General features: G+C 43.6%; 1 protein-coding gene across 6 annotated transcripts in view; it reads right to left on the bottom strand.

Annotated features, from left to right (window-relative positions):
* The window catches only part of LOC129855518 (putative tyrosine-protein phosphatase auxilin), a 68,404-nt gene that overhangs the window by 29,058 nt on the left and 11,642 nt on the right, over positions 1 to 27,704 (bottom strand). For 3 of the 6 annotated variants that reach the window (XM_055923275.1, XM_055923272.1, XM_055923276.1), the window contains exons 2-4: positions 21,658 to 21,793; positions 12,858 to 12,907; positions 7,841 to 7,989 (exon numbers count right to left, since the gene is read on the bottom strand). In XM_055923275.1, coding sequence (XP_055779250.1) covers positions 7,841 to 7,989; positions 12,858 to 12,907; positions 21,658 to 21,793 — 335 coding nt within the window. Of the gene's footprint in view, positions 1 to 7,840; positions 7,990 to 12,857; positions 12,908 to 21,657; positions 21,809 to 27,704 lie in introns of all 6 variants that reach the window. The other 3 variants (XM_055923274.1, XM_055923271.1, XM_055923273.1) reach the window with 1 other exon arrangement.

Consider the following 27,704-nt stretch of genomic DNA (forward strand, 5'->3'; position numbering starts at 1 on the left):
GGGTTCGATGAAAACGATAGACCTTTCAAATGTTTGTTGTACGCAACGTTGTATGCAACATTATCAGCAAGTGACTTGATGTACTGTGCCAAAGCACTTTTGAGTTGTCAAACAGGAGTGACGAGTGTCTCAATAATGGTAATATTGTCAAAATTCAGTTGTCAAACATTTGACAACCATCAGAATTGGTTAACAAAAAGGTTGTGCATGCCAACATGTTAGGCAATAATTAAGAGTAGACAAAGTGATCGTGTCAGGTGGAAATGATATCAAACGTTTTACCATTGCAACATTTGATGTACAGTCACATTCACCGTGGTTGTCTGAAGCGTGCTATAGAGTTCACAGCTGGCGATGCCTCATTGCGATTGGTTATTCCCCATCATTTGCAACAATGTAAATGAGTGTCATCACAATCATTCCTTTGCAGAACCTCAAACTGCCAAGATTACCATCTTAGAAAAACTCAAGAGTTTGTCTGGGAAGGCCCCCTGATGTCAAAAACTTGATTTTCCTATGTTTTATCTATATTTCCACACTATGGGGTCAGAATAATACGGTGAAAATGCTGATAACGCTCTTTTTGTCACGTTCCTGACCTTATTTCCTTTGTTCAGTCTTGTTTAGTTGGTCAGGACGTGAGCTGGGTGGGCATTCTATGTTATGTGTTTCTATGTTTGGTTTAGGGTTGTCTAACTAGCCTGATATGGTTCTCAATCAGAGGCAGGTGTTTTACGTTGTCTCTGATTGGGAACCATATTTAGGTAGGCTGTTCTCACTGTTTGTTTGTGGGTGATTGTTCCTGTTCGTGCGTTCATTGTTTTTTCATTGTTCTCTTGTTCAGGACTGTAGCGTCGTTGGTTTTCGTTTTGTTTATTGTATTGTTCGTCTTAAAAGAAGTATTCAAATAAATATGGATACACACCACGCTGCGATTTGGTCCTCCTCTCCTTCAACCAACGACGACTGTCGTTACACTTTTAGTGTAAGAGTTGTTTGTAAAGACCACCTGAAATATCATCCTTTGTTGGGATAGAGTTTTGGCCTTTCATGGTGATATCATGCGATAAATTAGTTAATAGACCAATAAGAAATAGTTCCAAACCTCTCTGCCAATAAACAGCTAATTTTCAGTTTTCCCCTCCCCACTCAGACCACTCCCAGACAGTAAAAGCTAAATTATTGTTTGAGAAATTGCCCTTTGCTAAGAAGCTATTTTTGTTTATTTTTTGACCATTTTAATTGAAAGCAATCACAGTAAGGCACTTAATTGTTAGCCAGAGATGAATTGATATTGAGATAAAAACAGCTGTATTTGACCTTTAACATCATCCTAAAACCTACTTTGAGCTAGGAGTTTTATTTTGTCGTGTGTGTGTGTGTGTGTGTGTGTGTGTGTGTGTGTGTGTGTGTGTGTGTGTGTGTGTGTGTGTGTGTGTGTGTGTGTGCCTGCATAATGAGAGAGGGGTGATGATGGTTGAAGGCTGGTGCCTCGTTGACCCATTAACTGGATGGAACGTTCTAGCCAGATAGAATCCAAGCATAACATCTAGTCACTGAAAAGTAAAGAAGCGTGAGTGGGGACCAGGGCCCATATCCACAAAGCGTCTCAGAAAAGGTGCTCGGAATCTAAACAAACTCTGAGCCAGAAGTAAAATCAACTCATAAAAGTTTATCTCAGCTGGAAATCACAACAGTTTGAGGCAACACAAAGATAGTAAAAAACGCTCATTGACATTGTTGCAAATTATGGGGAAGAACCCATCGCTATGACGCATCGCCAGACAACATAAACTGTTGTAATGAGAAAACGTTTGAAATCATTGAATTTTGATGATATTATTGTTATATCAACACACTCATCCCTCCCGCTCAACAATTCAATCGCTTTGGCACAGTAGGCAAGTCGCTTGCCGATAATGTTGCATATTTTTTTTTTCAAGTCTATCATTTTCACTGAACACAATCAAAGTGAACATATATTGACAACGTGATATTGCGCTCCAAAGGAATAACTTGAAAGAATATGATAATGAAATAATCGAAAGAAAAATTTGTGATTATTTGTTAGCGTAGTGGTTAGTATTTAGGCATGTAATGTGAATTAGGCCTAGTGAAATCATTGTCAAGAGCGCAAGAGCTACTGTGGCATGTAGGTCGAGATTACTTACGGGTTGATTATATAGAAATATCAACAAAACAAATGTAAACAACTCCAAAGCAATTGTTTGTCTATGCTGCATGAATCACTGACCTGCTACCTTTTTCGATTGTCAAGACATCTGCTGGTAACTCTTAACTAGTTTGGACAGCTCATGGAGTCTCCTAAATATATGTAGACTAGGTAGGACTCTTATGACTAAAGAGGCTTCATGCAGAGCTTTTATTTTCACCCATAAGAGTAGGTGTGAAATATCTCTATTCTTTTTAAATGTAACTAGGCAAGTCGGTTAACACATTTTTATTTTCAATCACAGCCTAGGAACAGTGGGTTGACTGCCTTGCTCAGGGGCAGAACGACAGATGTTTACCTTGTCAGCTTGGGGATTTGATCTTGCAACCTTTCAGTTACTAGTCCAACACTCTAACCACTTGGCTACCTGCCGCCCCCAATTCTCAGCACTATTCTCTACTCTGAGACGCTTTGTGGACACGGCTCCTGATCGAGGAGTCATTGGAGTCCTATTTAGACTACTTCACTTCTGCCTCACTGTGAGACAAACTTTCCAAGTTCAGTCTTTCATCCTGATCTAGTTCTATGCATTGTCCTATCCACTTCCACAGTTTCCAGTGGGTATTCTATGTCAATAATATTATGTCACATGTTTGACATGAAACAATGCTGAATTACCTATGGGTAATGTATTATACAACATGGCATACATGTTGGTATTGTGTGTTTTCGCATTACAGTGCACCAGATAGTAATAAATGTATGTGTGAACTGAGGCAGCTTCCCATGTGTATCTCTGTGTGGATCTTGGTAGGCCTGGGTAGACTTTTCTCTCTCTCTCTCTCAAACATGTTACATAATATTATTGACATAGCATAGGAAACTGTGAAAGTGGATAGGACTATATATATATATATATATATATACACATACAGTTGAAGTCGGAAGTTTACATACACCTTAGCCAAATACATTTAAACTCAGTTTTCATTTAATCCTAGTAAACAATGACATTTAATCCTAGTAAACATTCCCTGTCTTAGGTCAGTTAGGATCACCAATTTACTTTAAGAATGTGAAATGTCAGAATAATAGTAGAGAGAGCTATTTATTTCAGCTTTTATTTCTTTCATCACATTCCCAGTGGGTCAGAAGCTTACATATACTCAATTAGTATTTGGTAGCATTCGGGTAGCCTTCCACAAGATTCCCACAATAAGTTGGGTGAATTTTGGCCCATTCCTCCTGACAGAGCTGGTGTAACTGAGTCAGGTTTGTAGGCCTCCTTGCTCGCACACTCTTTTTCAGTTCTGCCCACAAATTGTCTATAGGATCTAGGTCAGGGCTTTGTGCCGGCCACACCAATACCTTGCCTTTGTTGTCCTTAAGCCATTTTGCCACAGCTTTGGAAGTATGCTTGGGGTCATTGTCCATTTGGAAGACCCATTTGTGACCAAGCTTTAACTTCCTGACTGATGTCTTGAGATGTTGCTTCAATATATCCACATCATTTTCCTTCCTAATTATGCAATCTATTTTGTGAAGTGCACCAGTCCCTTCTCCTGCAGCAAAGCACCCCCACAACATGATGCTGCCACCCCCGTTCTTCACGGTTGGGATGGTGTTCTTCAGCTTGCAAGTCTCCCCCTTTTTCCTCCAAACATAATGATGGTCATTATGGCCAAATAGTTCTATTTTTGTTTCATCAGACCAGAGGACATTTCTCCAAAAAGTACGATCTTTGTCCCCATGTGCAGTTGCAAACCGTAGTCTGGTGTTTTTATGGCAGTTTTGGAGCAGTGGCTTCTTTCTTGCTGAGCAGCCTTTCAGGTTATGTCGATATAGTACTCTTTTTACTGTGGACATTGATACTTTTGTACCTGTTTCCTCCAGCATCTTCACAAGGTCCTTTGCTGTTGTTCTGGGATTGATTTGCACTTTTCGCACCAAAAGTACGTTCATCTCTAGGAGACAGAACGCGTCTTCTTCCTAAGTGGTATGACGGCTGCGTGGTCACATGGTGTTTATACTTGCGTACTATTGTTTGTACAGATGAACGTGGTACCTTCAGGCGTTTGGAAATTGCTCCCAAGGATGAACCAGACTTGTGGAGGTCTACAATTTTTTATGAGGTCTTGGCTGATTTCTTTTGATTTTCCCATCATGTCAAGCAAAGAGGCACTGAGTTTGAAGGTAGGCCTTGAAATACATCCACAGGTACACCTCCAATTGACTCAAATTTATTAAATTAGCCTATCAGAAGTTTCTAAAGTTTCTACATCATTTTCTGGAATTTTCCAAGCTTTTTAAAGGCACAGTCAACTTAGTGTATGTAAACTTCTGACCCATTGGAATTGTGATACAGTGAATTATAAGTGAATTAATCTGTCTGTAAACAGTTGTTGGAAAAATTACTTGTGTCATGCACGAAGTAGATGCCCTAACCGACTTGCCAAAACTATAGTTTGTTAACATGAAATTTGTGGAGTGGTTGAAAAACGAGTTTTAATGACTCCAACCTAAGTGTATGAAAACTTCCGAATTCAACTATATATATAGTTGACCACCACAGGAAAAGAAACCCAGAGGATAAGTTCATTAGAGTTATTTGCATCCCAAATACATGCTTCAAAGAGTTCAAGTAACAGCACATCTCAACATCAACTGTTCAGAGGAGACTGCGTGAATCAGGCCTTCGTGGTCGAATTGCTGCAAAGAAACCACTACTAAAGGACACCAATAAGAAGAAGAGACTTGCTTGAGCCAAGAAACACGAGCAATGGACATTAGACCGGTGAAAATCTGTCCTTTGGTCTGATGAGTCCAAATTTGAGATTTTTGGTTCCAACCGCTGTGAATTTGTGAGACGCAGAGTAGGTGAACGGATTATCTCTGCATGTTTGTTCCCACCGTGTAGCATGGAGGAGGAGGTGTGATGGTGCTTTGCTGGTGACACTGTCTGTGATTTATTTAGAATTTAAGGCACACTTAACGAGCATGGCTACCACAGCATTCTGCAGCGATACACCATCCCATCTGGTTTGCGCTTAGTGGAACTATCATTTGTTTTTCAACAGGACAATGACCCAACACACCTCCAGGCTGTGTAAGAGCTATTTGACCAAGGAGAGTGATGGAGTGCTGCATCAGGTGACCTGGCCTCCACAATCACCAGACCTCAACCCAATTGAGATGGTTTGGGATGAGCAGAGTGAAGGAAAAGCAGCCAACAAGTGATCAGCATATGTGGGAACTCCTTCAAGACTGTTGGAAAAGCATTCCAGGTGAAGCTGGTTGAGAGAATATGAAGAGTATGTAAAGCTGTCATCAAGGCAAAGTGGTGGCTACTTTGAAGAATCTAAAATATATTTAGATTTGGTAAACATTTTTTGGTTGTTACTACATCATTCCATATGTGTTATTTCGTAGTTGACATCTTCACTATTATTCTACAATGTAGAAAATAGGAAAATAAAGAAAAACCCTTGAATGAGTAGGTGTGTCCAAACATTTGACTGATACTGTATACACACATAGTATACGTTTATACACTGCTCAAAAAAATAAAGGGAACACTTAAACAACACAATGTAACTCCAAGTCAATCACACTTCTGTGAAATCAAACTGTCCACTTAGGAAGCAACACTGATTGACAATAAATTTCACATGCTGTTGTGCAAATGGAATAGACAACAGGTGGAAATTATAGGCAATTAGCAAGACATCCCCCAATAAAGGAGTGGTTCTGCAGGTGGTGACCACAGACCCCATCTCAGTTCCTATGCTTCCTGGCTGATGTTTTGGTCACTTTTGAATGCTGGCGGTGCTTTCACTCTAGTGGTAGCATGAGACGGAGTCTACAACCCACACAAGTGGCTCAGGTAGTGCAGCTCATCCAGGATGGCACATCAATGCGAGCTGTGGCAAGAAGGTTTGCTGTGTCTGTCAGCGTAGTGTCCAGAGCATGGAGGCGCTACCAGGAGACAGGCCAGTACATCAGGAGACGTGGAGGAGGCCGTAGGAGGGCAACAACCCAGCAGCAGGACCGCTACCTCCGCCTTTGTGCAAGGAGGAGCAGGAGGAGCACTGCCAGAGCCCTGCAAAATGACCTCCAGCAGGCCACAAATGTGTCTGCTCAAATGGTCAGAAACAGACTCCATGAGGGTGGTATGAGGGCCCGACGTCCACAGGTGGGGGTTGTGCTTACAGCCCAACACCGTGCAGGACGTTTGGCATTTGCCAGAGAACACCAAGATTGGCAAATTCGCCACTGGCGCCCTGTGCTCTTCACAGATGAAAGCAGGTTCACACTGAGCACGTGACAGACGTGACAGAGTCTGGAGACGCCGTGGAGAACATTCTGCTGCCTGCAACATCCTCCAGCATGACCGGTTTGGCGGTGGGTCAGTCATGGTGTGGGGTGGCATTTCTTTGGGGGGCCGCACAGCCCTCCATGTGCTCGCCAGAGGTAGCCTGACTGCCATTAGGTACCGAGATGAGATCCTCAGACCCCTTGTGAGACCATATGCTGGTGCGGTTGGCCCTGGGTTCCTCCTAATGCAAGACAATGCTAGACCGCATGTGGCTGGAGTGTGTCAGCAGTTCCTGCAAGAGGAAGGCATTGATGCTATGGACTGGCCTGCCCGTTCCCCAGACCTGAATCCAATTGAGCACATCTGGGACATCATGTCTCGCTCCATCCACCAACGCCACGTTGCACCACAGACTGTCCAGGAGTTGGCGGATGCTTTAGTCCAGGTCTGGGAGGAGATCCCTCAGGAGACCATCCGCCACCTCATCAGGAGCATGCCCAGGCGTTGTAGGGAGGTCATACAGGCACGTGGAGGCCACACACACTACTGAGCCTCATTTTGACTTGTTTTAAGGACATTAAATCAAAGTTGGATCAGCCTGTAGTGTGGTTTTCCACTTTAATTTTGAGTGTGACTCCAAATCCAGACCTCCATGGGTTGATAAATTTGATTTCCATTGATAATTTTTGTGTGATTTTGTTGTCAGCACATTCAACTATGTAAAGAAAAAAGTATTTAATAAGAATATTTCATTCATTCAGATCTACGATGTGTTATTTTAGTGTTCCCTTTATTTTTTTGAGCAGTGTATATATATACTGAGTATAGAAAACATTAAGAACACCTGCTCTTTCCATGACATCGATCGACCAGGTGAATCCAGGTTAAAGCTATGATCCCTTTTTGATGTCACTTGTTAAAACCACTTCAATCAGTGTAGATGAAGGGGAGGAGACAGGTTAAAGAAAGATTTCTAAGCCTTGAGACAATTGAGACATGGATTGTGTATGTGTGCCATTCAGAGAGTGAATGGGCAAGACAAAACATTTAAGTGCCTTTGAACGGGGTAGTAGGTGGCTGGCGCACCAGTTTGTGTCAAGAACTGCAACACTGCTGGGTTTTTCACGCTCAACAGTTTCTTGTGTGAATCAAGAACGGTCCACCATCCAAAGGACATCCAGACAACTTGACACAACTGTGGGAAGCATTGGAGTCAACATGGGCCAGCATCCCTGTGGAACGCTTCGACACTGACAAATTGAGGCTGTTCTGAGGGCAAAAGGGGGGAGGTGTTAGGAAGGTATTAGGAAAGTGTTCTAATGTTTGGTAAACTCAGTGTATATCTGTCTCACCCGGTTGGAGAACTTGGCGCCTCGATAGTTGCGCTGTGACAGGTTGAAGACGGTGTAGTGGTCTGCGTGCCGTGAGTCCAGGAAAGAGCGGATGTCCTCCACATGGTTCTGGTTGCCGATCTGCAACGCCTCCGCAGGATATGACATCACTGGCAGGGGACAGAGAGGGAGACATATGTTCAATCCCAATGACCATAGAGGTGATGAGGCAAGCCAGGATATACAGTCCAGTACTATTATTACACACTGTCATGGGGTTCCACTTTCATTCCATCTGCATTGTGCAGTTTGGAAACCCTTTCAGGGTTATGGACCTGTGGCCATAGGGGTTTACAAACACAAACCAGGTAGGGAATCATACTAATAATTTCAAAGATGAGTCTTGTACTGTATGTGGTTTATGTAGTTAAAGTTACATTAATCTGGTTAAAAGTGGGTTGAAAGTAATGTTAACCATAGGCAGGGTGTGAATTACAGAGCAGCGGGGGGGGGGGGGGGGGGGGGGGGGTCAGCTGAGTGAGATGTTAGCTCCCCTAAATGCAACAAAGTCAAACTTTGGTGGGGTCTCTAAATAAGGCTAATTTAACCATTTTCCTATTTGTTTAAAATGCGGTGGTAAATATGTTTTACAGTGGTAAATATGTTTTACAGTGGTAAATATGAAAATAAAAGCTTCCAAATGAAACAAACACCCCCATCTCTCTGTCATGGTTTAAACCATTTATTTCTACGTGGCTGCACAAACCCTCTCCCTGTCTACAGCACGGTCCACTCAGTGAGTTTGGCCTCAGCTGAGCTCCTATAAACCCATAGATTTTCCTTTGTATTTTCCTTCGTTCATTTTCACCATTTTGCCATATGTCCTTGATTTTAAAAAAAATGTAAAAGCCTTTCTTCCAATGCATTTGATTTACCAGTTGATTTATCATTGTTTGCTTTTGTCAGTCAGCTGTTTAGAGCGCTCATTGCTTTGTTGTTCACGTGCGTGTGGGTATTGGTGTTCTCCGGGTCGTCCGTGGCCAGACGAAGTAGACCATTTATTTAGCTTCATTATTTTCTATCAATATTTGGTTTTCTTTCCTGGATCAGCGGATGATGGTCGCCGATATCCCTAGACACCAATGGCATAAGCCTAAATTATTTGGGATTTGTGTGCCCATGAGAACTGTCTTCACGGTGAAACACAATGAAATGTTACGAAAGCATAGTTACACTTCCAGTGCATTTTCAGAGATCTCCAAGATCCAGGAATCTTACAGGGTTCAAGTTCTAATTCAATTGTCAAACGCTTAATAATTACAAACAACGCTGTCATAAATGTCATTCATGTAAGGAAAGACAGGTAGTGTTTTATGTCACACCATCTGAGAAGACTCCAAGCATTAACTCAGGAATTATGGACCACTCATGATCTAGGGTGTAAACATGTTAGGATTCAACCCATGTATTATATTGAATGTAGGCCGCCTGTTCTGCGTGTGTTCATGTGTGTAAAATTGCCTCGGCTGAGAGGATACCGGCAGTGGTGTAGGCCCAGTGGACGGTAAGCGCAACTAAATGCAGTTTACCCCCCTTTTTCAAAACGTTTTACTTATCAGAGGTAACCCTCCAATTGTTTTACCGGTACATCACTGGCTGCCGGTAGCCCTATTTGAAGTTCATGGTAATAGGCCTACACATTGTAGCCTAGACTAGTAAATTGACCGTGTGTGTTAGGGTGACCATCCCGTTTTACTCGGGACGTTTCAGCCCCATTTCAGGTGTCTCGACTTTTCAGGTTACAAAAAAAGGTACATTTGTCAGCAAGATTCATCAATTAATGTAGGCCTTATCAATGGCAATCGCCGAATGTCATTAGCCACACTTTTTGGTGTTTTGTAAATAGATGTGTCATTTGATGAGTCGAAATAGACGAGTGTACTTGCAGTGGATTATTTGGAGTGGACAAGCGTGCACGGGTAGCCTACTTTTTGAAGTGATCTGTTAGACAATCAGATGAAAGCATCATGGACTGTTCATGCCACATTAAATGGTAATTTATTTTTATTAGGCCCATAAAAAATAGAGCTCTGAATTCACGAAAGGGCCATTCTGACACTCGAGTTGAATTTACGAACGCACCCATAATGAGTGTTCAGTAAGAGGAGGGATCTAAGGTGACAGAGGAAGGCCCTTAAAATTGTCAAAGCCTCCAGCCACCCAAGTCATAGACTGTTCTCTCTGCTACCGCACGGCAAGCGGTATCGATGCACCAAATCTGGAACCAACAGGACGCTGAACAGCTTCTACCCCCAAGCCATAAGACTGTTAAATAGTTAGTTAAATAGTTCATCAAATGGCTACCCGGACTATCTGCTTTGACCCTTATTGCACATCACATACACAGCTACCACTGTTAATCATCTATCCTGTTGCCTTGTCACTTTATCCCTACTTACGTATATGTACATATCTACTACCTCAATTACCTTGTACCCCTGCACAAGGACTCAATACTGGTACCCCGTGTATATAGCCAAGTTATCCGTTATTTATTCTTTGTGTTATAATTTTTCTATTATTTATATTGTTTTCCCTCTGCATTGTTGGGAAAGGTCCATAAGTAAGCATTTCACTGTTAGTCTACACCTGTTGTTTACAAAGCATGTGACGAATAACATTTGATTTCATTTCATTTGAGTGAGTGAGTGCGTCCTCATCATCTGGAGGACAGACTGCTGTTACATGCAGCGTGCGTGCATGTGTGTGTGAATGTGTGTGTGTTTGTGTGCGCTTGTATGTGTTAGCATATACACTACATGGCCAAAAGTATGTGGACACCCCTTCAAATTAGTGGATTTGGCTATTTCAGCCATACCCTTTGCTGACAGGTGTATAAAATCGAGCACAGCGCCATGCAATCTCCATAGACAAACATTTGCCGTAAAATGGCTGTACTGAAGAGCTCAGTGACTTTCAACGTGACACCGTCATAGGATGACACCTTTCCAACAAGTCAGTTCTGTCACGTTCCTGACCTGTTTTCTGTTGTGTGGTATGTGTTTAATTGGTCAGGGCGTGAGTTTTGGGTGGGTAGTCTATGTTATGTGTTTTCTATGTTGGGTTAATGGGTTGCCTGGTATGGCTCTCAATTAGAGGCAGGTGTTTGGCGTTTCCTCTAATTGAGAGTCATATTAAGGTAGGTTGTTTCACATTGTTTGTTGTGGGTGGTTGTCTCCTGTGTCAGTGTTTGTCGCGCCACACGGGACTGTCTCGGTTTATGTAGTCTGTTCCTGTTCGTGAGTTCTTCGTGTTTTATGTAAGTTCCATGTCCAGGTCTGTCTACTCCGTTTTGTTATTTTGTTAATTATTCAAGTGTATTTCGTTTCGTGTTTTTTCGTCTTGTTTAATAAATATAATGTCAAGTTACAACGCTGCGTCTTGGTCGAATCACCACTCCTCCTTTTCGTATGAAGAGGAGGAGGAATTCCGTTACAAGTTCATCAAATTTCTGCCCTGCTAGAGCTGCCCCGGTCAACTGTAAGTGCTGTTATTGTGAAGTGGAAATGCCGAAGCGCAACAACGGCTCAGCCGTGAAGTGGTAGGCCACACAAGCTCATAGAACAGCACCACCGAGTGCTGAAGCGCTAATCGTATGTCCTCGGTTGCAACACTCACTACCGAGTTCCAATCTGCCTCTGGAAGCAACGTCAGCACAAGATCTGTTCGTCGGGAGCTTCATGAAATGGGCTTCCATGGCCGAGTAGCCACACACAAATCTAAGATCACCATGCGCAATGCCAAGCGTCGACTGGAGTGGTGTAAAGCTAGCCGCCATTGGACTCTTGAGCGTGGAAACACGTTCTCTAGAGTGATGAATCACACTTCACCATCTGGCAGTCCAACGGATGCCAGGAGCACGCTACCTGCCCGAATGCATAGTGCCAACTGTAAAGTTTGGTGGAGGAGGAACAATGGTCTGGGGCTGTTGAAGGGAAATCTTAACGCTACAGCATACAATGACATTCTAGACGATTCTGTGCTTCCATCTTCGAGGCAACAGTTTGGGTAAGGCCCTTTCCTGTTTCAGCATGACAATGCCACCGTGCACAAAGCGATATCCATACAAAAATGGTTTGTCGAGATCGGTGTGGAAGAACTTGACTGGCCTGCACAGAGCCCTGACCTCAACCCCATCGAACACCTTACGGATAAATTGGAACGCCGACTGCGAGCCAGGTCTAATCGCCCAACGTCAATGCCCAACCTCACTAATACCCTTGTGGCTGAATGGATGCAAGTCCCCGCAGCAATGTTCCAACATCTAGTGGAAAGCCTTCCCAGAGGAGTGTAGGCTGTTATTGCAGCAAAGGAGGGACCAACTCCATATTCATGCCCATGGTTTTGGAATGAAATGTTCGACGAGCAGGTGTCCACATACTTTTGTGTATCATAATATCACCCTACCCCCATCCCAACCAACCCTAAAAGCTCTCCTTGGCCCAAAAAACCAAGAGCAAACCCTCTCTTGTTGAAATCCCACCCTCTGTCACTTATAGATTTACAGTAGATGTTGTGTAGGGAGGGAGTGAGGCAGAGTTTACAGGAGGCTAGAGACCGAGAGATCCAGAAGTCTAAATATTGGGTGGAGAAGAAACGTGTGAAGCCCAAATACAGGCTTACTACCCCCATCATGATCAAATACAGCTACCGTTTGAGAACCATGGATGGAGAGAAAAGCCATTCCCAGTTTGAAGAAGACTAGACTCTGGTACGCTTCATGAACGGAGTGGTGCTAAAGCTAGAACAGCCCAACACCGCAGGCACCCATGCAGTAAATTAACACAGTTGATGGAATTCATACACAGGCACCCATGCAGTAAATTAACACAGTTGATGGAATTCATACACAGGCACCCATGCAGTAAATTAACACAGCTGATGGAATTCATACACAGGCACACTCCCTTTCCTTTCATTCCATTTCATACAGTTGATCTAGAACGTACAGTATGATTTGACAATAATGTGTACTCACCTATGATTCGTGATGTGATGTAGGCAATGTCCAGCTCTCCCTTTGTGTACCTGCAACAGAAATAATATTTTCTCAACTCATAGAATAAGAATAATTCAGATTCTTAAATGTATATGACGCTTCAAAGTAATGGCATTGTCTAGATCACCGTTATTTGAAGACGTGATTGTTTTTGTCTAATTTGTATTTGAATGATCCACACACATTGTAGCAAGCTGCTGAAGTGAACATACACAGACAGTGATCTGGGGGGGTGGGGGGGGGGTCCAGGGGTCCTTTGGGCTTGTAGCCAAGTAGTCTCGCTGGTATAAAGGATTTGGAGACAGGCGCAGGAATACACAAAAGGGATTTTTAATACGCCCAAAACAAACATACAAAAACACTGGGCTGTACCCAAACAAAAGAGCGAGGGTTAACCTCGTTGAACGACATGGGATATTACCCGTAATACACAATATATAAAACACGCAGCATAACAGCTACACCAACGCATAGGTACTCACACGACCAACGGACATGGGAACAATAAACGACAGGACACTGGTAAACCAAGGCCAACCGTGCTATTTTGTTTGTTTTTTCGCATTGTTAGTAACTTATTTTGAACATAATGTTGCTGCAACTGTCTCTTATGACTGAAAAGAGCTTCTGCACATCAGAACAGCGATTACCAACCTCGAATTGGACAAATCATTTTTCTTTAATGAGTCGGACGGGAAGGATATGGTCCAAACACCAAGCAGGCTCTCATCATTCGCTGCAGAATGAAACAGAGAATTCGCGGAAAGAGATTGGGGTGCCTTGTGAGGATCGGGCGACGAGTGGCTAATCTGCCTTTGCCATCCGTACTGCTAGCTAACGTTCAATCGCTGGAAAATAAATGGGACGAAGTGAAAGCACGTATATCCTACCAACAGGACATTAAAAACTGTAATATCTTATGTTTCACCGAGTCGTGGCAGAACGACAACATTAATAACATACAGCTGGCGGGTTATACACTGTATCGGCAGGATAGAACAGCATCCTCTGGTAAGACACGAGGCGGGGGCCAATGCATATTTGTAAACAACAGTTGGTGCACAATATCTAAGGAAGTCTCTAGATTTTTCTCGCCTGAGGTAGAGTATCTCATGATAAGCTGTAGACCACACTATCTACCTAGAGCTTTCATCTGTATTTTTCATAGCTGTCTGCATACCACCACAGACCGATGCTGCATTTGGCTAATCTGACCATAATTATATCCTCCTGATTCCTGCTTACAAGCACAAATGTAAGCAGGAAGCAACAGTGACTCGGTCTATAAAGAATTGATCAGATGTAGCAGATGCTAAACTACAGAACTGTTTTGTTAGCACAGACTGGAATATTTTCTGGGATTTTTTCGATGGCATTGAGGAGTACACCACATCAGTCACTGGCTTCATCAATAAGTGCATCGATGACGTCGTCCCCACAGTGACTGTACGTACATACCCCAACCAGAAGCCATGGATTACAGGCAACATTCGCACTGAGCTAAAGGGTAGAGCTGCTGCTTTCAAGGGACAGGACTCTAACCCGGAAGCTTATAAGAAATTCCGCAATGCCCTCCGACGAACCATCAAACAGGCAAAGCGGTAATACAGGACTAAGATCGAATCGTACTACACCGGCTCCAATGCTCGTTGGATGTGGCAAGGCTTTCAAATTATTACAGACTACAAAGGGAAGCACAGCCAAGAGCTGCCTAGTGACACGGGCCTACCAGACAAGCTGAATAACTTCTTTGCTCACTTCGAGGCAAGTAACACTGAAACATGCATGAGAGCATCAGCTGTTCCGGATGACTGTGTGATCACGCTCTCCGCAGCCGATGTGAGTAAGACCTTTAGACAGGTCAACATTCACAAGGCCACAGGGTCAGACAGATTACCAGGATGTGTACTCCGAGCATGCGCTGGCCAACTGGCAAGTGTCTTCACAGACATTTTCAACCTCTTCCTGTCTGAGTCTGTAATACCAACATGTTTCAAGCAGACCACCATAGTCCCTGTGCCCCTAAACACTAAGGTAACCTGCCTAAATGTCTACCGACCCAAAGCACTAACACCTGTAGCCATGAAATGCTTTGAAAGGCTGGTCATGGCTCACATCAACACAATTATCCCAGAAACCCTAGACCCACTCCAATTTGCATACCGCCCCAACAGATCCACAGATGATACAATCTCTATTGCACTCCACACTGCCCTTTCTAACCTGGACAAAAGGAACACTTATGTGAGAATGCTATTCATTGACTACAGCTCAGCGTTTAGCACCATAGTGCCCTCAAAGCTCATCACTAAGCTAAGGACCCTGGGACTAAACACCTCCCTCTGCAACTGGATCCTGGACATCTTGACGGGCCGCCCCCAGGTGGTAAGGGTAGGTAACAACACATCCGCCACACTGATCCTCAACACGGGGGCCCCTCAGGGGTGCGTGCTCAGTCCTCTCCTGTACTCCCTGTTCACTCATGACTGCACGGCCAGGCATGACTCCAACACCATCATTAAGTTTGCCGATGACACAACAGTGCTAGGCCTGATCACTGACAACCTATAGGGAGGAGGTCAGAGACCTGACCGTGTGGTGCAAGAACAGCAACCTCTCCCACAATGTGATCAAGACAAAGGAGATGATTGTGGACTACAGGAAAAGGAGGACCGAGCACGCCCCATTCTCATTGACAGGACCATGGTGGAGCAGATTGAGAGCTTCAAGTTCGTTGGCGTCTACATCACCAACGAACTAACATGGTCCAAGCACACCAAGACAGTCATGAAGAGAGCACGACAAAACCTATTCCCCCTCAGGAGACTGAAAAGATTTGGCATGGGTCTTCAGATCATCAAAAGGTTTTGCAGCTGCACCTTCGAGAGCATTCTGACAGGTTGCATCACTGCCTGGTATGGCAACAGCTCGACCTCCGACTGCAAGGCACTACAGTGGGTAGTGCGTACGGCCCAGTACATCACTAGGGCCAAGTTTCCTACCATCTAGGACCTCTATACCAGGTGGTGTCAGAGGAAGGCCCTAAAAATTGTCAAAGACTCCAGCCACCCTAGTCATAGACTGTTCTCTCTGCTACCGCATGGCAAGCGGAACCGGAGCGCCAAGTCAAGGTCCATGAGGCTTCTAAACAGCTTCTACCCCCAAGCCATAAGACTCCTGAACATCTAATCAAATGGCTACCCAGACTATTTGCATTGTCCTCCCCTCCCTCTTCTACGCTGTTACTACTCTCTGTTATTATCTATGCATAGTCACTTTAATAACCTACATGTACATATTACCTCGACACCGATGCCCCCGCACATTGACTCTGTACCGGTACCCCCTGTATATAGCCCTGCTATTTTTATTTACTTCTGCTCTTTAACTATTTGTTATTCTTATCTCTTACTTTTTTAGGTATTTTCTTAAAACTGTATTGTTGGTTAAGGGGTTGTAAGTAAGCATTTCACTGTAAGGTCTACACCTGTTGTATTCGGCGCATGTGACAAATACAATTTGATTTGATTTGATTTGTAAACGTATATCCACTATTCTAGGCCAGTGGTCTGTTAGTGAAGTGCTGAGGTGGATGAGAGCCATATGGCCCTGAGGGCTTCCCATCCTGGCCCTGCATGGTTATGCAACAGCCCAGCCACCTGGGTAAACCGAGGGAGGGATGAGAAGAGGAGAGGAGGGAAGAGGGGGAGAGAGGCTGGGAGGAGGGGAGGCGGGGACAGGAGGAAGCATCAAGTGGGAAATACTCATAATGAGGAAATTGGACCAGCAGCAGCGTTCTATTTTGATACAGTGTTGTGTTGTGCTCTCCTGCAGCATGAACAGTGTTAAGACTATCTGGCTAATCTGGCTAGTGCTCGCTCTACTAACTGTGGCAGGCCTGCAGAACTGGATTTGGCACTGTGGCTGCTACGTAGGCCTTTCTGGCTAGCGCTAGCTCTGCTAACTGAGGCTGCTGCACAGGCCTTTCTGGCTAGCGCTAGCTCTGCTAACTGTTAACTCTGGCTGCTACAAGTCTGGTTATAGTGTTAGCTGTACTAAATGTTAACTGTGGCTGCTGCTGATCTGGTCATAGCGTTAGCTCTGCTAACTATGGCTGCAAGACTGCAGAGCCAGCCCAGGCTATTTTGAGCAGGATAAGCAGGTGTCATTTTGCATTGCGTGAGGCCAGCAGTGTTGTAGCATGCAGATTAGAAGCCTGACCTATTCTGTCTACATGCTGGAGCGTGTACAGCCTGCCTCCCCTTGAGATGCCGATAAGAATCACTACAGTAGGCTTGCTAGTATCTTGTTGGTGGTGGAGAGGTAGGCTAGGCTATTTTACATATTTTATTGTTTTAAGTGTTTTTGTATAGAATTTTTTGAATTAACTTATTTCCACAGAATTGCAGGACTGATTGTGGCAAGACCGTTTATATTTGGCTTGGCTAGCTGGCTAGCTTGCTAACATGATTTAAATGATGCAGCAACACCAGATCAACAGCGTTGGCTTTTTAGCACCCTGCCCCAGTTCCTAGATGGACAGCGGTGCGAGGGGATGCTGAGGCTCATTGGACCATTGTTGAGGTGTGGTGGTTTACAGTCACTGAAGCATCACCCAGGTGGGTACTACATTTCAGTAGTGGACGATCCAGCCGACCTATGAAGGAGGAGCTGTGACTATCGAAGACGACAAGGTGCCCGTTGAGGAGCTCTGTGGTCTGTCTGTCAGATGTCTCTAGCTCCCTGCCTGGCTGTACCAACCACTCTCCCTCTTCATGATACTACTTTACTGAACTGCCTGTCATCTAACGATGTGGAAGACCATCGCCCAAATATTGCCAGATCCCTATATTTGTTTTGCTAAATTGTTTTTGGTTTATTTTGTTTTTAAAGCGACTTTGAGATTCTAATTGTAATGAAAAGTGCTATTTAAAATAAATACATTTTGTCGACTAGAGGGTGGGAGAGGGGTGGTATACACACACACCCCCCCACACACACACACAAACAGGTGTATAGGCTACTGTGGGCCTATATTCTATACCCTGCTATATATACACAAAAACACCAAACATTAATTAGGCCAGGCAAGCTACAGCTACCCTTGGCTGTATTACATTAGAGACATTGGAGCCATGCTCTAACAGTTAAAGAGAGTCTCCTGTGGCTATACCTCACACGCTCAGCAGTGTGGCGACAGCACAGCTGTGGCGTTTCCCGCCATTTCCTGTGGTTACTGTGACACGTTGCAGTAACCACAGATAGGGGTTGTCTGTAAATGGAAGGTTTCTGTTAGAGAGGAATAGGTCATCATAACTTATGAGTCATGTGTTTTTAGAGAGAGAGAGAGAGAGAGAGAGAGAGAGAGAGAGAGAGAGAGACAGAGAAAGAGAAAGAGAGGGAGAGAGAAAAGAGGGAGAATATAGAGGGGAGAGAGAAGAGAGGGAGAATATAGAGGGGAGGGAAAGAGAGAGAGAGAGAGAGAGAGAGAGAGAGAGAGAGAGAGAGAGAGAGAGAGAGAGAGAGAGAGAGAGAATGAATATATAGAGAGAGAGAGAGAATGAATATATAGAGAGAGAGAGAATGAATATAGAGAGAGGGAGAGAGAGAGAATGAATATAGAGAGAATGAATATATAGAGAGAGAGAGAATGAATATAGAGAGAGGGAGAGAGAGAGAATGAATATAGAGAGAATGAATATAGAGAGAGAGAGAATGAATATAGAGAGAGGGAGAGAGAGAGAATGAATATAGAGAGAATGAATATATAGAGAGAGAGAGAATGAATATAGAGAGAGGGAGAGAGAGAGAATGAATATAGAGAGAATGAATATAGAGAGAGAGAGAATGAATATAGAGAGAGGGAGAGAGAGAGAGAGAGAGAGAGGGAGAGAGAGAGAGAGAATGAATATAGAGAGAGGGAGAGAGAGAGAATGAATATAGAGAGAGAGAGAGAATGAATATATATATAGAGAGAGAGAGAGAGAGAGAGAGAGAGAGAGAGAGAGAGAGAGAGAGAGAGAGAGAGAGAGAGAGAGAGAGAGAGAGAGAGAGAGAGAGAGAGAGAGAGAGAATGAATATAGAGAGAGGGAGAGGGGGGGATGAGAGAGAAAGAGAGAGAGATGAATGGGATGGTGGAGCAGGCCAAGGACACACTGCCTTTCAGACCAATACAACACTCAGTGAAAGCAGAACGGAACACAGCACTGCAGAGTCTGTCTGTCACAACTGCATGTGTTCTAAGGAAGACAGCTTGCACACAGCTGATTGAACGGTATCTCATTTGACCATGAATCAAGTAACTGACTTTGTTTCAACAAATTCCACTGAATCTTGGAATATATCAGATGTACACCAGAGGCACATTCTAATCACGGTAGCTTCCATGGCTTTGAAATAGCTAGTTGTAGTGTAAGCTAAAGATAGGGACTAACTGTAGTACACACAGGCCACGCCTACTCTACTATACAAATGGCAGGTCAACAGTAACTAGCTGTAATACACAGTACCAAACTGACAGGAGTGTACACATGGCCTGTTTTTTGTCTGGGTGAAATGAATCCCTGTGTATCAGCATTGCTCTCGGTATCTTGCACAATAAACCGCTATCAATTATTCACACAGGAGAGGAGAGAAGAGGAGAGGAGAGGAGAAGAGAAGAGAAGAGAGAAAAGGAGGGGAGCGATGAACAGAAAAGGGAGGAGAGGAGGAAAGGATAGCAAAGACAAATAGGGGAGAGAATAAACAAGCTGAGAGGGGTGAAGTTGAGATCATCGGAGAAAAGGGGAAATAACAGGAAGGGAAAGGAAAGGAGAAGAGACGAGACTAGGCACAAGATAACCGTATTAGCAGCAAATTGTGATCGACCCGCTCAATCAATATACCCCAGCTCTGCCCTGTCCCTGCTCTGTAACCGACACCTTTTCAATGTGGTCCAGAGAGACGGCAGAGGTTCTGTGTGTGTGTGTGTGCGTGTGTGGCAGGGTTAAAGGCAGAGTGTGTGGACAAGGAGGCATGAGTCTCGAGAGGCCTGCTCACTGTCTGACAGTACAGAGGCTCCTTTGTGTGGCCAGTGCAGACGCCTGCGCAGAAAGAATGTCATCTCTCTCAGGACCCAGCGGTGCCAGACTCGGTAGCCTCTCTCCCTCCTTTCTCTCCCCCTCTCCCCCGTCATCCCTCCACACCCTTCCCACTGTTCCTCCAGGCCTCTCCGTCCATTCATCTGCTTTCCTTCCCTCACACGCCCTTTAGGAAAAATGTAGTCAGCCTTTTTTATTAGCTATCTATTTTACTCATATTTTATCTCCATATTCAGATACAATTCAAAGAATAACTCTGTCTCTCACCAATTGTATTAAGTGTTTTCCCAATGTGCTGTAGTGTCCAGCCATAGAGATTTATCTAAGTGTCTAAAACAGGGCTCTCCAACCCTGTTCCTGGAGAGCTAGCGTCTTGTCGGTTTTCGCTCCTACCCTAATTTAGCCCACCTGATTCTAATAGCTGATTAGCTGATCGATAAACTGAATCAGGTTAGTGACAACTGATGTTGGAGCGAAAACCTACAGGAGGTTAGCTCTCCAGGAACCGGGTGGGAGAGGCTTGGTCTAAAACCATGTGTAATCAGCCCAGTCATAACTACCCCATTCCATATTTCACAGGTCAGGAAACCACGGCAACCACAGAGGACCAGGTAAACATCTCAGCTGGATGACAACTGACGCTCCTCCCTTCACACTACCATGTTAGCGCCCAGCAGGCACGTAGAGGCCTTTTCTCAATTCCATTTGCTTAACTCCTGTGTCCTCTCTTCGTCCTCTCTCACCTCCTTTTGAAAAAGGACAAAGGTAATCGAGGAGAGGCGGCGAGGTGAGGGAACGCGGAGGAAAATGTGCTTGTATGAAATGAGACTCTCCTTCTCCACTCATCAGGCAAATTCCACTTACAGGGGTGGATCGCAAAATACATATGTAAAGTGTTAAAAACAAATGAAGTAGACTGTGCTAGACATTTTAGAGATAAAACAATAAGTAGCATATTGTTTTTAAACGTGCACATTCTTCTCTCCTCCGACAAAACAAAAGCCGACTCAAAGTGGGTGGGGCAGATTTCAATATGCTCCCGCGGAGGACTCAGATAGGATACACGTGACTATCCTCGATGAAAGGTGTCTATCGAGGAGGGGAGGACACTCTTCCGTTCGTCTACTAATGACTTGACATCTCCTCGACCCCTCGACCACTTGAGGAGAGAGCAAAGGCCTGAGATCTCTGCTAGGCCCAGCCTGAGCGCTCCTTATCGGGGAAGGCATAGAGTCGTTCACCTCTAGGCTAGCGTGGGAAACAGAACTGGGTCAGAGTTTGGTGGGAGGAAAAGCCTGTGAAATTTCTAGCCCAAAACAACTAGACATCATGGCATGGAGGCTAGCCACATGCCACCGCACCCCAGCCAGGGAGCTTCAACATGGGGCACAGACACATCATATTTCCCATGCCAGACCCACCCTTACAAAAAAAAAGATTGCAGTCGGAGTGCAGTATAACTGCAAATACTGCGTCCAAAATACTACAGTTACTGCCCTTTTACTGCAGTTTTTGTAAGGGCAGAGATGGGTGGTGTAACAGGTTAAGGAAGTTAGGGGCTCAGGAAATCAAATCACAGTTTATTTAAAGTGTATTCCACTAGGTCTCAACACACTTAAAAGAAAAAGTTTGAATTAAAAGAGAATTAAAATTCAAATGAGTCAGGGGTAAAGGGATGGGGGGTGATTGTCGGGACTTACGTGGCCACCTGGTGCATGACTTTAGTGGAGGTGTCTTTGAGTGTGTCCTTCAGGTTGTCCTTGAAGTTGCTGAAGAACTTGCCGGCTCCGCCTTTCACCATATCCAGCAGCCCTCCGCCATAGTTGGCATCCATATCTGGAGATGGAGGACCTTTACAATTAAGAATGACGAGAAACACACACTGAGGATGCAGACAAAGACAGACAGACATGTAGACGCATGTAGAGACACAGTATATGGAGCACAGCACAGACAAACAAATATACCTAACAACATGTGTGTCTTTCATCCCCAATGGCCGACAAACAGAAACAACATATAATATAGGGCTGTCCCCGACAAAAGAAAATCTTGGTCGACCAGGAGTCATCTGTTCTTTCGACCAATCGATTGGTTGACATTTTAAAACGTGTATTTTTCCATATATATACACAAACACATCCTACTGTATGTGTTAATCAAATCAACTAGATGCACTGCGCTTGTCTGATGCTTTAAGCGCACTGTTTGATGAAATAACTAAGACACACAAATGACTAGAGAGAGTCCGACCACAATGTATTTGATTGTGCCAGGCCGGGATCAGACTTGCTACGCTGTGACAGCGAGTGACTGAGTGACTAGCACCTGTTGTCTCTCACCTCCCTGCTGCAGCGACCACCACAGAACCTCAACAGTGTTTATCGCGCCTGTCCGTGTCGATGAAGCTGCAACGTAATTACAGCCATTTCTGACTGAAACGTTGCGTTACCGAAGTCCCTCATTTGTTTAAGAAAAATATTCCCTATTCCCTTAACCCTTGCTCTCTTCACGTGACACATATATGCATCGCATGCACTTATTTTAGAATAAGGCTAAAGAAGTCGACAAGGTGGGGTCAGCCCCAATATAACAAGCACACTAATTGGACCGATAAACTGTTCGAGAGAGAGAGAGAGAGAGAGAGAGAAAGAGAGAGAGAGGGGGAGATGGAGTCAACTCTGGTACTGTGCTAGTTCAAGAGAAAGCCCTCCTCTTGGACTTTACCCAAGTCCTCTATCTGATTCAGCAGCCTGGTCTAAACACACTCCTCCCTTCCCCACCCCATCCATCTGTACACAGCACATGGCACTGAGCTAACACTAACACTACCACTGCCAGTACCACTACCACAGCCACTTCCACTTCCGCAACCACTACTCCTAAATGTGTTCTCTGAACATTCTTGTAACATCAGGAAAATGTTTCTTGCGCAAGTGGATCGTTTTTGTGTTTTGGGAATGTCCCAACAATGTTCCCACCAGACTCTTCCCACAACCTCATGAAACATTCTGGGAACCTTTAAAAGAACCGACTAAATGTGTTCTAGGAACATTCTTGCAACATCAGGTGAATGTTTTACACAAACATTCTAGAATCATCGGCACGACTGGACAGTTTCTGTGTTATGAGAATATTTGCAGCGCCCTAACGAATGTTCAGAAAACTTTCACAGAACCAATTTTGGTTTGCTGGGAGGTCTCCTGATCTCAACAAGATTTCTTGGATAAAGAAACGTTATTTAATAAAAAATACAAATAAATACCACTACCACCACCACCCCCACTAACACAAAACTCTGAATCACTCAGATCACACCAATAGGAGTTATTGGAGAGTAGTGATCAAGGGCTGTAGGTCTATGGCTCTTTACAGAGAAATCTACATAACTAAATCTATATCACTAAATCTACGAGTTTATCAATCAGGCAAAGTGGGCGATTAAGCCTCAAAAGGGGCTCGAGTCTGGCATCTAGGAAGGACCTGTGTGTGTGCACTGACTGCATTTATTTGAGTTGATTGCATCACATTTTATGGAGTCTCAGAAGACAGGAAATCCATCATGAAGGTATAAAGGACATTTTGTGAGAATTCCTACTGAAATGGAGGGCTGCCTTTATGTCCTGCTACTAGTGTGTGTGTGTGTGTGTGTGTGTGTGTGTGTGTGTGTGTGTGTGTGTGTGTGTGTGTGTGTGTGTGTGTGTGTGTGTGTGTGTGTGTGTGTGTATTGGGGGAGGAGGAGCTCTGGAAGCTAATGGAGGTCAAATCAAGCTATGTACGGCGTTCCCGTGCGCCTCCCAAATGTTTTAACAATACAGAAGGCTCCACATAGTGTCGTATAGTGTCGTAGGTCTCTCTTGTCGCGATGTGTGTTTAGTCCTATATTTTTATTTTGTTTGTAATCCCCCGTTCCTGCAGGAGGCCTTTTGCCTTTTGGTAGGCCGTCATTGTGAATAACAATTTGTTCTTAACTGGCCTGCCTAGTTAAATAAAGGGTAAAATAAAATTTAAAAATTGTTCCGCATTGACATGATTGGTTGTGGGGGTACATCCTGTATAAACAGAAACTCACTTCCTTGACAACTTTGACTATCAAAACAGGTTCACAAATAAAATACATCTTTATGATACTTCGTGTAGGGATTTCAAAAGACACAAAAATGAGTTTGATCTCCTGGAAAAAGATCGGGGAGGTAATGGGGATAGATGCCAGTAAAGAGGTCAATGGAATGCAGACTGTGGGGGATAGCATGGGGCTGAATTGGCACACATTCAACAAATCTGATCTAACAAAGTGGATATTTGTCAAATCTGTCATGATTGATGTATTGCAACAGGCACACAATGTTGTACCTAAAATCCGATTTTGATATATTTGTCTGTTTTTGGGTTTTGAAGTCCCTTTTCAGGTTTAGAAAACGGGACGGCTAAATGCTAACTCCTGTTTGTATAAGCTGGTAGCATAGCTAGCCTACAGAAATCGGTTGCGGTAGACAAAGGCGTTGTTTTACTGTATTGATTGATGACGATGACATGAAAATATATTGGTGTTGACATCCATACAAGCGTTATAGTTCCAATTTCTACCTCAACCTAGTGGGAAATGCACATAAACAATAGTGTAAATGTAGACTAATTTGCTGGGGGGCAATGGGGAGATTTGGGATGGAGATGCAGATGGGAAAACGGTTCAGCCTTTTTACTTAATGTCAAGATTTAAAATTGATATCAGTGAAAAGTGTGATTTGTCAAATTGAAAATGTAATTATAAGTCATTGATTCTTTGAAAGTATTTGCACAAAGATCTTTTGGATGGATCTAGAATCAAATCAAATAAATGAGCACCATGTGAAGTTTTTAGAAGCATATCAAATTGGGTGTCAAAGGAAAGCTAAGAGTCTATATTTTTGAGAAATTAAGGCATACAGCGCATTAGGTATTCAGACCACTTGACTTTTTCCAAATTTTGTTACTTTACAGCATTATTCTAAAATATAATAAATATTTTTTTCCCCCTCATCAATCTACAAAAAACGCCAAAACAGGTTTTTAGATATATATCTTTTTTTCCTGGAAATGTCACATTTACAAAAGTATTCAGACCCTTTACACAGTACATTGTTGAAGCACCTTTGGTAGTGTTTACAGCCTCGAGTCTTCTTGCATAGGACGCTACAAGCTTGGCATACGTGTATTTGGGAAGTTTCTCCCATTCTTCTCTCCAGATCCTCTCAAGCTCTGTCAGGTTGTACAGGGAGCGTCGATGCACAGCTCTTTTCAGGTCTCTCCATAGATGTTCGATTGGGTTCAAGTCCAGGCTCTAGCTGGGCCACTCAAGGACATTTAGAGAATTGTCCCGAAGCCACTCCTGCATTGTCTTTGCTGTGTGCTTAGGGTCGTTCTCCTGTTGGAAGGTGAACCTCCGCCCCAGTCTGAGGTCCTGAGCGCTCTGGAGCAGGTTTTCATCAAGGGTCTCTCTGTACTTTGCTCCGTTCATCTTTCCCTCGATCCTGACTAGTCTCCCAGTCCCTGCCGCTGAAAAATATCCCAACAGCATGATGCTGCCACCATCCTGCTTCACCGTAGGGATAATCGTCTTGATTACTTTCTTATGTCATTCTCTCTTGCACTAAAAGTTTAAAAAGTGTTGATAGGGGACAGAATGCAGTCGGACCATCACATAATTGGCATATATATATTACTCTTACAGAATTTCCATGTGGGTGAGGATATTGGAAATTTATTCAAAGCCTACTAGATGATAACTTGTTTTTAACTAGGACAGAAGAATTCATAACTGACTTTTTCTGACATAACATAGGTACAGCAGATCCCCTTACTGTAGGGGACATTTTTAAATGTGCCTTTTAGAGGCCATGCAATTCAGTACTCATCTACAAAACAAAAGCAATTTACAGTTGAAGTCGGAAGTTTACATACACCTTAGTCAAATACTTTTAAACTCAGTTTTTCACAATTTCTGACATTTAATCCGAGTAAAAATTCCCTGTCTTAGGTCAGTTAGGATCACCACTTTATTTTAAGAATGTGAAATGTCAGAATAATAGCAGAGATAATGATTTATTTCAGCTTTTATTTATTTCATCACATTCCCAGTGGGTCAAAAGTTTACATACACTCAATTAGTATTTGGTAGCATTGCCTTTAAATTGTTTAACTTGGGTCAAGCAATTAGGGTAGCCTTCCACAAGCTTCCCACAATACGTTGGGTGAATTTTGGCCCATTCCTCCTGACAGAGCTGGTGTAACGGAGTCAGGTTTGTAGGCTTCCTTGCTCACACACACTTTTTCAGTTCTGCCCACAAATGTTCTATAGGACTGAGGTCAGGGCTTTGTGATGCCCACTCCAATACATTGACTTTGTTGTCCTTAAGCCATTTTGCCACAACTTTGGAAGTATGCTTGGGGTCATTGTCCATTTGGAAGACCCATTTGCGACCAAGCTTTAACTTCCTGACTGATGTCTTGAGATGTTGCTTCAATATATCCACATCATTTCCCTTTCTCTTGATGCCATCTATTTTGTGAAGTGCACCAGTCCCTCCTGCAGCAAAGCACCCCCACAACACGATGATGCCACCCCCGTGCTTCACGGTTGGGATGGTGTTCTTCGGCTTGCAAGCCTCCCCCTTTTTCCTCCAAACATAACGATGGTCATTATGGCCAAACAGTTATATTTTTGTTTCATCAGACCAGAGGACATTTCTCCAAAAAGTACGATCTTTGTCCCCATGTGCAGTTGCAAACCGTACTCTGGCTTTTCTATGGCGGTTTTGGAGCAGTGGCTTCTTCCTTGCTGAGCGGCCTTTCAGGTTATGTCGATATAGGACTCGTTTTACAGTGGATATAGATACATTTGTACCTGTTTCGTCCAGCATCTTAACAAGGTCCTTTGCTGTTGTTCTGGGATTGATTTGCACTTTTCGCACCAAAGTACGTTAATCTCTAGGAGAGAGACTGCTTCTCCTTCCTGAGCGGAATGACGGCTGCGTGGTCCCATGGTGTTTATACTTGCGTACCACTGTTTGTACAGATGAACGCGGTACCTTCAGGCGTTTGGAAACTGCTCACAAGTATGAACCAGACTTGTGGAGGTCTACAATTTTTTTCTGAGGTCTTGGCTGATTTCTATTGATTTTCCCATGATGTCAAGCAAAGAGCCACTAAGTTTGAAGGTAGGCCTTGAAATACATCCACGGGTACACCTACAATTGACTCAAATGATGTCAATTAGCCTATCAGAAGCTTCTAAAGCCATGACATCATTTTCTGGAATTTTCCAAGCTGTTTAAAGACACAGTCAACTTAGTGTATGTAAACTTCTGACCCACTGGATCTGTGATAGGCTAATCAATTATAAGTCAATTAGAAGTGAAATAATATGTCTGTAAACAATTGTTTGTAAAATTACTTGTGTCATGCACAAAGTAGATGTCCTAACCGACTTGCCAAAACTATAGTTTGTTAACAAGACATTTGTGGAGTGGTTGAAAAACAAGTTTAAAGTGTAAACTTCCGATTTCAACTGTCGGTCAAAGGAGTCCATATTAAAAAAGAAATTTAAGGACTAACAGTACAAACAGCAATAAAACTGTAGCATAGAGGCTCAGAATAAGTTAGAGGAAAAACAAAAATAAATGGAGGAACTTATTTAAGAAAGATCTAGTGTAATATATTATAAAAATAAAGTGTACCAATGGAATATGGGGAGAATTATTTTTAAATT

This window comes from Salvelinus fontinalis, chromosome 5 (genome assembly GCF_029448725.1).
Source record: "Salvelinus fontinalis isolate EN_2023a chromosome 5, ASM2944872v1, whole genome shotgun sequence".
Lineage (NCBI taxonomy): Eukaryota > Metazoa > Chordata > Actinopteri > Salmoniformes > Salmonidae > Salvelinus > Salvelinus fontinalis.